Source organism: Artemia sp. Qi Xiang Cuo, chromosome 19, assembly GCF_049724085.1.
Source record: "Artemia sp. Qi Xiang Cuo chromosome 19, ASM4972408v1, whole genome shotgun sequence".
NCBI lineage: Eukaryota > Metazoa > Arthropoda > Branchiopoda > Anostraca > Artemiidae > Artemia > Artemia sp. Qi Xiang Cuo.
Window position 1 is genome coordinate 41,473,856 of NC_142812.1, and position 12,811 is coordinate 41,486,666.

Consider the following 12,811-nt stretch of genomic DNA (forward strand, 5'->3'; position numbering starts at 1 on the left):
ATGTCAAGCTACAAAATCGTTCACTAAGAGGATAAATAAAATACTGCACAAAAAACCCCCCTCTCATGCCCAAATTGATATATTGGCATCCGAGAATAAATTTTGGGATGTCTCCCTTTTCTTGAACGTTTGAACCTGTGTTTACATTTGGTAAAGGGAAACTGGTGTTCAATAGTAGAACCAATTATTGAAAGAAAAGGAAAGACTGGAAAGAAGAAAAGAATGAAAGAAGGAAGAATGAAAGAAGGAAAGAATTAATGGAAGGAAGATATCCTTTCTTTCCAATACGGAAAATATTCTATAAGACCCTTTTCATGGAACTCTAGGTAAGGAGAATTTCGGAAACTCTTCGGAAAGAGAACTCTTCAGAAAGAAAAATTCTTTGGAAAGGAAAAATTCTTTGACTAGTAGCTATCTTATACAGAGATACAAATTTTTGGCAGTTTTATTGTAATAACGCACAAATGGCTTCTAGAAACCCAATTTTTATTAGAAACCCAATTATTATTGCAAGTTCTGTTTTCTGTTTTTCATTCTAGTGTGCAAATCTTTTCTTATCCTTGTTAATCCTTTTCATGATTCTTATGTCTTGTAAATCCTTAGGGTACCGTTTCTCAGCCTTTTTATCGTCGCGTATTAATGGACTTGATAACAAATATTCATCTCTAAAAGTCTTATGGCTAATATTTGGCTAATATATGGCTAATATCTTATGGTTTCATGATTCTTATGTCTTGTAAATCCTTAGGGTACCGTTTCTCAGCCTTTTTAGCGTCGCGTATTAATGGACTTGATAACAAATATTCATCTCTAAAAGTCTTATGGCTAATATTTGGCTAATATATGGCTAATATCTTATGGCTAATAATAATAATTATTCTAAAATTTGAGTTAAAATTGTTGTGAATAATTTAGTTTCATGCATTTCAAACCACCGATAAATTTCTCTGTTTTCACAGTTTTAAGCCATGAATGACATTCATACCATAAGGGGAAAAATAGCCAAACAAAAAAAAAATTTATTATTTACATTTTCTCGGGGGTGTAACCAGGGGGATATTGCCCTCCGAAGAAATTTTTCCCTGACTCATAAAAACGTAACAAATATGCATATAAAAAATGTTGATGCCCTTTTTAAAGTTTTTTCTTTATGACAGTGTGTTACAAAGAGAGAGTAAAAACATAATTTTATTTTTACTAAAGTAAATGAATGAAAATAGTTAATAAATGATTAATTAATTAATAAAACTAAAAAGTTTAAAAGAGTTGAATACTGATAATCAAATAATGATAATTAAAATAATTAAATTAAAATAACTAATAAAAATTAAATAGTTAGAATAATAAATTAAAAATGAAGTATTAATTAGTTGATAAGTTGAAAAAAATATATTAATAAACGAAAATTTGGTTAAACTTTGGCCTGGTAATTTTTTGGGAGACAGGGGGGGGGGGGGGGAGATAATCAAGATTTTGCCTCGGACTCATGAGAGGCCAGTTTCAATCTCTTTTTTTCTTTTCTCATTTTTCTGTGTGAGTATGTATGTGTCTTGGTGTGTGCATTTGTGTCGGTTAAATACTTGGCCTAACGAAGCCTCATCTGTTGCAACTGCAATAATGATGCTTTTATTGACAACTCATTGCAACACGAAGCAGCCTGAGTCCAACACATCAGTGGCTGCTCCTCTTCAATTCACTCTGTTCAGAGCTTTACTCTCTACTACTTCCTCTACTTCCTCTACTACTTCCTCTGAATGTTTGATCAATTTCTCTTCATATCCATTGGTGGATGTCCTCCTTTTTATTTGGCCCTCCTTTTTATTGGCTCCTCCTTTTCCTCCTTTTTATTGGATGTCCTCCTTTTTATTGGCTGGATCTTCAAAAAGTACGTTTTGGCTACCTATGATCCTTCATTCGCGAAAAGAAGCCTAAACACAAACAAAATGGGAGGACGAAAACTGTGGTTCAAAGAGAAATAAAAATATAATTGTCGTCTTTTTTCTTTTTTTTTTAGTTTTCTTATAAAGAATATCTAAGTTTAATCTAACCACAGTAACTAAGTCATTTTTAATCCATATTTTCAAGATATACAGAGCAACCTGAGTGTATTTGAATGCGTTTATAGTTTTATCTTCCTGAAAAAAGCATAAATATTATTAAATGTCAACTTACTGTTGACATCTTATGATGAAATTGACAGTACTTACTGATTAAATGTTAACAATACTGATTAAGTGTCAAGTTGTTATCAACTTATCCCTGCCATAAATTTGACCATCAAAGACATATTTTGATTAATAGAGACTATCATCTGTAATGCTTCGAATTACGGAAATTGTCCGTTTTGCTCTCAAGTGTATAATCAAAATCGGTTGAATTCTTTTTTTGCATTTTGACATTGGAGAAGCTCAAGAGGATTGAAAAACTTGAGTTGTTCAGTGAACTTGAGGAACTTAAGTTGTTCAGTGTCAGCTGCTTTATGAATTAATAATCATTAAACCCTGATCCACCAAAAAGATGAAATAAATAATCACCCATGTAGGGTTTGGACTTTTTATCTGGTGAGGGGGTACGCTTATGGGACGATACGAAACACCACTTCTGTTAAAACCTAAGTTGATTTAAAACATTGGCTGGTTAAAACCAAGGTTGGTTAAAACCTAGGTTGGTTAAAGCCTAGGATGGTTAAAACCTAGGTTGGGTAAAACCTAGGTTGGTTAAAACCTAGGATTGTTAAAACTTAGGTTGGTTAAAACCAATGTTGGTCACAACCAGTTCTATGTTTGGTGTATGTATTGTTTTGTTCCATTATTTTGATTTTTATTCCAGGATAGCATGGATACCTATCGAGTATCATACCCAGCCTCTATCGTGTTGGAATTCTCGTACTACGGACATTTGGGCGTTTGGAACAACTTTATGGGAAATTTTCTCATTTGGTTGTCGCCCTTTTAAAGATGTCGCTCTCAAAGAAATAACAAAGGTAGATTTAAAAGTATATCCTTGCTTCTATTTGGTACTGATATTTAACCAAATATAGTTGAATATAGTTACAAAAATGATCAACCCTATAAAACAGGTAATTAGATGATTTTCAGGTAGGCCTACTTAGCTTTTAGTTTTAAGAAGCAAGGATGCATAAGGTCAACTTGCATCTATTATCCTTAACAAGGTAGGCCTACTTAGCTTTTAGTTTTAAGAAACAATAATGTATAAGTGTCTGCAGTAATGCATATTTGTTACACTCGATTCACTAATTAACAATTTAAAGAATGATCTTGACAATGTTAAGCTCAATTTAAGCATACCCAAAAGCAGTTTCATGTTATTTTCTTTTTTAAAAAATATACCCCTTATCAATAATTACCTACGGATATCAAATTTAAATACGGTTAAGCTGTTTGGTGTGAAGTTGGACAATGACCTTCAATGGAACTCCCACATTTCCCACCTATTTAAGTCAGGTAGTTTTCTCACTAAGTCTTTCTCTCTTCTCAAACGGTTCTCCATATCAATCCAGAACCTTAAAATAATTTATTTGTCTTATATAAGGCCCTGTCTGGAATATGCTTGTCCTGTCTGGCACCCTGGGTTGACCAAAGACCAATGTTCTAAAATTGAAAATACCAAAAAAGAGCAATAAAAATTATTCTGGGGACGGCCTATACTGGACACGATGAAGGTTTGGCTAGACTTGAATTTATTACATTGGAATCATGACGTCACATCCGTGTCATGGACCTCGGTCAGAAGTGCTTTAGTTCTGACTATCATCGACGTTTTCTCCCTCCCTTTAAAGTAAATCCTCCCAACCCTTCCTAATACAAGACTCAATGCTCGTAGAGCTCTAAATACCCAACTGGACCTGTATCCCCAAATGATGACCATGAGGTACAAAAATTCTTTTTTGTCCCCTATTTTGTTTCCCATTTTAATAATTGATATAACTTTTGTTTTATGTTTATCCCCTAACATCTGTTTTATTATTGATTTTATTTTTTGTTTTATGCTTATCCCATAACATTTGTTTTGTTATGGTAATTTGGACGTGCTTATGCTAGCTTTTGTGCTATTTTAGCCAATAAATCATATTCTATTCTATTCTAAGCTCAACCTGCATCTGCTATCCTTCGCAATGTTAGATGATTTTCAGGTAGGCATAATTACCTGGCCTCCCTCAGGACACTCAGCGTGTCCCCAGGTGGCGATAGGGGAACGCCGTACAAATATGTAGGGTACCTCCATAGGAGGCACAGACCAACGGGGGACCTCGTCCCTGGGGGTCCGTAATACAAACTGGGGCACCCTCACCTGGGGTCATAAGTGCAGGTGGAGGAGGAAGAAGGTCCCTCGAAAGTACACTCAATAGGGCCCACTGGTGTGTCTACAAGTCCCATGAGTTACAAACCTTCTTCCAGTAATGGGTTAAATTGCATGGTGATGCAGAACACCATCCCGGGAGGATCCTCTATAGGAGGACAGCTGCGACAGGGCGTAAGATCCAGATATTTGGACAACGGCCTCTGCAAAGGGCTGCCTCGACCCTTTTGGGGTACATGCAAGACTGGGGACCTTGCGGTCAATTCTAATCCCACTTGAGGAGTGGTACCCCTTGAGGAAATTATGGCCTAGTAAACAATAAAACATTTACACGAAATTCTGATTGATTGACAACTATTATGAGCTTTGTCTGTTTTAAAAGGTGTTTTTAAGCTGAAAAGCCTTCTCCGAGCTGTTATATCTGCAATGTCCAGCCTCCCTTCAGTGGCGGAACCGGTATAGGAATGAATATACGATGATTCGGAGGTAATAGGCTTGAGATTGTCTGTGCAGGATTTGGACTCCTGTTGATAGAAGAGCATCGCCAAGTGCTGAAAACCATACTGTGACCTAGATGGGCCCAGGATTGCACAAAGCCTTCATTCATGAAGGTCCCAGAGACTTCTTGCTGTCCGGTTCTAAGCCGGCTTAAGCACTTTGGTGTAGACTTGAGAAGATGTGTGATCCCCGTCCTGCACTGGTATCCGGGATTATTGCTTTTCCTGAGGCCAAAAAAATAATTTCAGTGATTTAAAGAACATGAAAATTGGAACTTGGAATGTTACGACGTTAAAAAATAACCATCGTATCAACATTTTGACAGACAAATTTATACGATTCAAACTGGACTTATTAGGAGTTTCAGAAACTCATATCCCAGGGGTAGGAAGCCTGAAATTAGGTGATATAAAATTTGTTTACTCAGGCAGGAAGGATGGGGTACATAGACTGGGAGTAGGGCTCATGATGAATAAGGAAGATGCTAAGTCTTGTTTAGGCTGGGAAGGTATTAACAATAGGATATTAATTACTCATTTTATGACTGAAAATTTCAGGGTATCAGTTATAGTAGTATATGCCCCTGTAGAACCTACGGGTGGAGTAACTAATGACTCAGATGACTTTTATTTATAGTTAAAGGAGCAAATAGACAGGGTCGAAAATCAAAATATGGTGTCGTTACTATAATCTTTTGACAGCCATGTCAGTAAAAATATGGATATATGGTATCCTACCCTAGGTAAATTTGGTGTAGGAAAAGAACACAGTAATGGATACAGACTTTTGCAATTTCGTAGGTATAACAATCTAGTTTTAACCAATACGGTGTTTGGTCATAAAATGGCTCATAGCTTAACATGGTATTCACGTGATGGTAAGACAGCAAACCTTATTGATTATGTTATAGTAAACTGAAGACTGGCAGTATCAATACAGGATACTAGGATATATAGGAGTGCAGTTATTGATGTTAAAGTAAAGATCACCATTTGGTAGTGTCAAGGGTTAATTTTAAGCTCAAATTTCGGAAAAGTACCTACCTCCCGGGAAGTTATGATGTTGGTAGACTCCAACATGAGAATTTGAAAGAAAATTTCCAGGAACAGTTGAATACTAAACTTCAGAGTTTAAACTTTGACAATGTGGAAGATGATTGGAATAATTTTAGAAAAATAATTTGTGAAGTTGCTGAAGGTGTCGCAGGGAAGAAAGCTAGGACTGCAGCTAAGAATATTAGTGAAAAAGTTTTATGTTTAATAGAAAGGAGAAAGGACTTGTACAAGAACTATTTGAGTGATAGATCATATGAAAACAAAAGAAATGTAAAGAAAGTAGAGAAAGTATTAAAATATGAATTAAGGACGTGTGAAGTGGAGGCCATGGATAAAATTGCCAAGGATCTGGAAGATGCTGCTAGACGGCGTAATAGTAAAATATTGTACTGGTATGTCAATAAATTGAGAGGGAGTTGTCATTCCGAACTTGGTCCAGTTAAAGATAGGAATGAGGCCACAATTGGCGATAAGGAAAGAATTCAAGAGAGATGGGCAGAACATTTTGAGAATTTGATAAACCGAGATAGAGTTGCAGGTAAATATATAGTGGAAAATTAAAAAGTTTGTTATACCTTGGATGTGAGGGAAGATTTGTTTGCGAGGAAGAATTAACGACAGAACTAAAAGAATAAAAAAAATAATAAGGCTTCAGGTGCTGATAGGGTAGTCAATGAGTTTCTTAAATATGGTGGCTCTGAGATTGGAAATAAGTTACTGAACACTATGAATATGATTTTTGAAAAAAATTAAGTACCAAATGATCTTACAAGAACCTTAATTAAGCCACTTTTTAAGAAAGGTGATAAAAGTGAGTGTGGTAATTATCGAGGCATTAGTCTGGTCTCTGTAGGTAGCAAATTACTTAACAATATTATACTTTTTAGACTGAGAGATGCCATAGACAAAGTTTTAAGAGAAGAACATTGCGGTTTTAGAAAAGGTATAGGATGCGTCGACCAAATTTTCTCTCTTAGGTTAATAATTCAAAAGTGCCTGAGTTGTCAAAAACATTTGGTCCTTAGTTTTATAGATTATGAGCAAGCGTTCGATTCTGTTGATAGAAGATCAATAGCAAAGGTTTTATCCTTGTATGGTATACCAGACAAATATATTTAAGTCATTAGTGCTATGTGCGAGAATAACACGGCTGCAGTTAAGGTAGGAATGAGGCTAGCAGCTGATTTTGTATTAAATCAGGAGTTAAGCAGGGCTATGTTTTATCTCCCTTTATATGGATTATTTTGATGTATTTTGTATTAAGGAGCACAGGAAAGGCAATAGGAGACCACGGAATCAAATGGGGAGGAAAAATTCTCCTGGAAATAGATTATGCTGATGATTTAAGCATCCTAGAGGAAAGTGTGAGCAATATGAATGAACTTTTAGAGGTTTTGCGAGTTCAGGGTCCTAGAATAGGTTCCAAAATTAATGTTAAGAAGACTAAGTCACTAAGACTAGGAATAAGTGAAGATGAAAAAGTAACGTTGGGTAATGAAAAGATTGATCAAGTGGGCAGCTTCACTTACCTTGGTAGAATTATTAGTAAAGATGGTGGGAGCAGTGAAGATGTTAAAAGTAGAATAGCCAAGGCTCAGGGTGTTTTTTCACAATTATAATTAGAATATTACAAGCTACAGTGATGACAGTAGTCAAATATAGCTCTGAAGCATGGGCGCTTCGAAAAGCGGATGAAGATTTGCTAGATGTATTCCAGAGAAATTGCTTAAGGATTGTTCTGAGTACCCGCCGAGGAAAATTATGCCAAAGATTTGGCTCCACCCTCCTTCAACATCCCATCTACCGATCATTCCTTCCCCCACCTTTTGTCCCTATAAGATCTCGCCCCCCAGGGAGGTGGCTGAGAAAGTTCCGAAACTAACCTCAGTCCACCGTAACACCATTCGTTATAGTAAAAGCTTTGTGCCAAGCTTTGTCAAATATTATAATGATCTCTAGTGTTTTTATTGTTTAGTTTATTTTTATCCTGACGAAGTTTTACCAGATAATTTTATTCTCAATCTCAAGTGTTTTTATCCTCTAGTTTATTTATCCTGACGATGTTTTATTAAACAACTTTATTTTGTTAATTATGACTAAGAGACATCATATTTGGGCTTTGCCCACGAGAGCTATGTCTTGTTTTTTAATTAAATGAATTTGAATTTGACTGACCGTATTTCAAACAATAGGATGTACGAAAAATGTGGTTCAATACCGCTCTCTAGGGCTATAATGAAAGAAAGGTTGAGATGGCTAGGGCAAGCTGTGCGGATCAAGGATGACAGATTGCCGAAGATTTTTCTTTTCGACCAACCGTCTAGGGCTAAACAGAAAGCAGGTCGTCCTCGTATAGGGTGGGAGAAGGTCATAAAGAAAGACTAAAAGAAAATGGGAACTTCGTGGGAGGTTGTAAAAAGGGAGGCTTTGAATAGATTGGGATGGAGGAGGAGCGTGCGTAGCTGTGTTGGCCTCAGGCGGCTTGGTGCTGCGGTGAGTTGTTAGTAGTAGTAGTATAAAAACCTTTGAAGTTATATTTAGTACACAGTTACTTGAACGGTCAAGAAACATCTTATATTCAGTATTTAATTTTTATATAGCAACCTTTATTTTTTAAATTTTCTTATAATCGTACAAAATAGGGCTCTTCAAACGATTCGAGTTTAAAATCTTGTAAACTAGAGTTGATTGAATTGGCCTCTGAATTGTTCGATTAATGCTTCGTCTGTATCTACATGATGGCCCAGTCTGTAGAAACTTATGAAAATTAATGTGTAGGTGCGTATAATTCTTGATACTTATTATATTAATGGTTTCCAGGTGTAATTAAAAGACGGCTTGTTTAACGAATCTTACTGGACTTGTTTCAAATTCATCATTCAAATTCTAAGTAGAACACAGTATTTTATTTAATTTTGATGAATAGTTGAAACATGGAAGGAAAGGTAAGAACTGCGAAATATTAAAACAAAGTTTACCTGCTTTCTCTTCCCCCTCCCCGCTACCAGAAGAAAAAATCCTAAATGTTAAATTATTTCTATGTACACAATCCAAAATTGTTTCAAAATCCTGATCGAGTGAAGACATTGAATCTGACCTAAGGACGTTTATTGTTATGTGACATATTATTATATATGTCAGATATATATATTTATTATTATATAGTATTATATGTTTACTATAGTATATGTTTTTTATTATATATATCGTATACTGTATGTTCTACCACTGCATAAAGTTGCATTTTGGCTTAAATGCCTCCCACGTATCTCTTTTCTCCGTATGCTTCCCGGTTTATTGTCTTTTTATGTATCAGATTTGTTCCTAACAGAGCAAAAAATAATGACTTTCCTTGTTTTCTATGATGCTATCTCCTTCTTGTTTGTCTACTTTTTCAGTCCTAAATTATTTACCACTTTAATTTCAATAATATTGAAACTATTCTATATACTAACAATAACAATTGTATTGCAAAGCTATATACAAAAATGTTACGATAACACAACACAAATTTAAAACAAATTAACGCTGAAAACCGAAGAACAATGTTTTTTTGGAGAGTCTTTTAAATGTTTATTTAGATCTTACTTGTTTATTGTTGAAAAAGACACTCAAAATCTTTTTCTTTTTATTGTACAAAATGCAACAAACATTTGTTTACAACGACGGAGACCACACTGCCTTTCCATCATGCAAACAACAAAAGGGGGTCAATAGACACAATCTGATATCTACAGGGGTGAAACAGAGTTCAGGGGTTTCAGCAACAAACACCAACTGGTAAAACAATAAGGAATTAATCTAAGACAGCGAAATTTTTAACAGAGAAAACTACCTAAGGAGCTTTGCCTCTACCAGGATTTTGCAGGGATTTTAGTTTGTTTTATCAGGTATTATAGTGTATCTTTCCCATCACCCGTATCGCTCTTCGGTATGGCAAAAATAGAATTGTTTAGTTTTAAACGTTTTTATAAATTTTTATTTAAGTCTTACTTGTCTATTGTTAAAAAGGACATTCAAAAGGAACTTAAGGACACTCAATGAGTGAGAAAAGGAAAAAACAATCCTATGATGAACTAGAAGAACCCTCTATCCATCCTCTTATAAAAACAAACTCATTTCTCCGTAAAAAAAAATGCATTCCCCAATCCCTCCATCAAAGACAGACTAATGCTTCTATTCCTCCTTAAAAAAAAACTTACCCCTAAATCAAGGCAAACTCATCCTTCCATCCTTTCATCACAAAAAACTCATCCCTCGACCAAAACAACTCATCCCTCCATCAAAACGAACTCACCCCTTTATCTTTTCATAAAAAAATCATTCCTTCCTCAAAACAACCCCATCTCTCCATCAAAGACAAACTCCCTCCTTAAAATAAACTCACCCCTAAATCAAGGCTAACTCATCCTTCCATCTTTTCATCACAACAAACTCATCTCTCGACCAAAACGAATTCATCCCTTTATCTTTTCATCAAAAGAAACTCGTTCCTTCCTCAAAACAGCTCCATCTCTCCATCACAGACAGACTCATGCTTCTATCCCTCCTTAAAAAAAATCACCCCTAAATCAAGGCAAACTCATTCTTCCATCCTTTCATCACAACAAACTCATCTCTCGACCAAAACAACTCATCCCTCCATCAAAACGAACTCATCCCTTTATCTTTTCATAAAAAACTCATTTCTTCCTCAAAACAGCCCCATCTCTCCATCAAAGACAGACTCCCTCCTTAAAATAAAATCACCCCTAAATCAAGGCAAACTCATCCTTCCATCTTTTCATCACAACAAACTCATCTCTCGACCAAAACGAACTCATCCCTTTATACTTTTCATCAAAAGAAACTCCTTTCTCAAAACAGCCCCATCTCTCCATCAAAGACAGACTAATGCTTCTATCCCTCCTTAATAAAAATCACCCCTAAATCAAGGCAAACTCATACTTCCATCCTTTCATCACAAAAAATTCATCCCTCGACCAAAACAACTCATCCCTCCATCAAAACGAATTCATCCCTTTATCTTTTCATCAAAAGAAACTCATTCCTTCCTCAAAACAGCCCCATCTCTCCATCAAAGACAGACTCATGCTTCTATCACTCCTTAAAAAAAAAAATCACCCCTAAATCAAGTCAAACTCATCCTTCCATCCTTTCATCACAACAAACTCATCCCTCGACCAAAACAACTCATCCCTCCACCACAACGAACTCATCCCTTTATCTTTTGATAAAAAAACTCATTTCTTCCTCAAAACAGCCCCATCTCTCCATCAAAGACAGACTCCCTCCTTAAAATAAACTCACCCCTAAATCAAGGCAAACCCATCCTGCCATCCTTTCATCACAACAAACTCATCTCTCGACCAAAACGAACTCATCCCTCTATCAAAACGAACTAATCCCTTTATCTTTTCATCAAAAGAAACCCATTCCTTCCTCAAAACAGCCCCATCTCTCCATCAAAGGCAGACTCATGCTTCTATCCCTCCTTAAAAAAAAACTCACCCCTAAATCACGGCAAACTCATCCTTCCATCCTTTCATCACAAAAAACTCATCTCTCGACCAAAACAACTCATCCCTCTATCAAAACGAACTCATCCCTTTATCTTTTCATAAAAAGAAACCCAGTCCTTGCTCAAAACAGCCCCATCTCTCCATCAAAGGCAGACTCATGCTTCTATCCCTCCTTAAAAAAAAAACACCCCTAAATCAAGGCAAACTCATTCTTCCATCCTTTCATCACAACAAACTCATCTCTCGACCAAAACAACTCATCCCTTCATCAAAACGAACTCATCCCTTTATCTTTTCATCAAGAGAAACTCATTCCTTCCTCAAAACAGCCCATCTCTTCATCAAAGACAGACTCATGCTTCTATCCCTCCTTAAAAAAAATCACCCCTAAATCAAGGCAAACTCATTCTTCCATCCGTTCATCACAAAAAACTCATCCCTCGACCAAAACAACTCATCCCTCCATCAAAACGAACTCACTCCTTTATTTTTTCATCAAAAGAAACTCATTCCTTCCTCAAAACAGCCCCATCTCTCCATCAAAGACAGACTCCCTGCTTGAAATAAACTCACCCCTAAATCAAGGCTAACTCATCCTTCCATCTTTTCATCACAACAAACTCATCACTCGAACACAACGAATTCATCCCTTTATCTTTTCATCAAAAGAAACTCGTTCCTTCCTCAAAACAGCCCCATCTCTCCATCAAAGACAGACTCATGCTTCTATCCCTCCTTAAAAAAAATCACCCCTAAATCAAGGCAAACTCATTCTTCCATCCTTTCATTGCAACAAACTTAACCCTCGACCAAAACAACTCATCCCTCCATCAGAACGAATTCATCCCTTTATCTTTTCATCAAAAGAAACTCATTCCTTCCTCAAAACAGCCCCATCTCTCCATCAAAGACAGACTCATGCTTCTATCCCTCCTTAAAAAAAATCACCCCTAAATCAAGGCAAACTCATCCTTCCATCCTTTCATCACAACAAACTCAAACCTCGACCAAAACAACTCATCCCTCCATCAAAACGAACTCATCCCTTTATCTTTTCATAAAAAACTCATTTCTTCCTCAAAACAGCCCCATCTCTCCATCAAAGACAGACTCTCTCCTTAAAATAAACTCACCCCTAAATCAAGGCAAACTCATCCTTCCATCTTTTCATCACAACAAACTCATCTCTCGACCAAAACGAACTCATCCCTTTATCTTTTCATCAAAAGAAACTCCTTTCTCAAAACAGCCCCATCTCTCCATCAAAGACAGACTAATGCTTCTATCCCTCCTTAATAAAAATCACCCCTAAATCAAGGCAAACTCATTCTTCCATCCTTTCATCACAACAAACTCATCCCTCGACCAAAACAACTCATCCCTCCATCAAAACGAACTCATCCCTTTATATTTTCA

The 12,811-nt window shown here is 36.2% G+C and overlaps 1 protein-coding gene across 1 annotated transcript in view; it reads left to right on the forward strand.

Moving 5' to 3' along the window:
* Positions 1–12,811, forward strand: part of LOC148940849 (tyrosine-protein kinase hopscotch-like) — a 106,371-nt gene that overhangs the window by 21,964 nt on the left and 71,596 nt on the right. The window contains exons 5-6 of the mRNA XM_089105090.1: positions 540–591; positions 2,830–2,983. Of these exons, the coding sequence (XP_088961216.1) occupies positions 540–591; positions 2,830–2,983 (206 nt within the window). The remainder of the gene's footprint in view (positions 1–539; positions 592–2,829; positions 2,984–12,811) is intronic.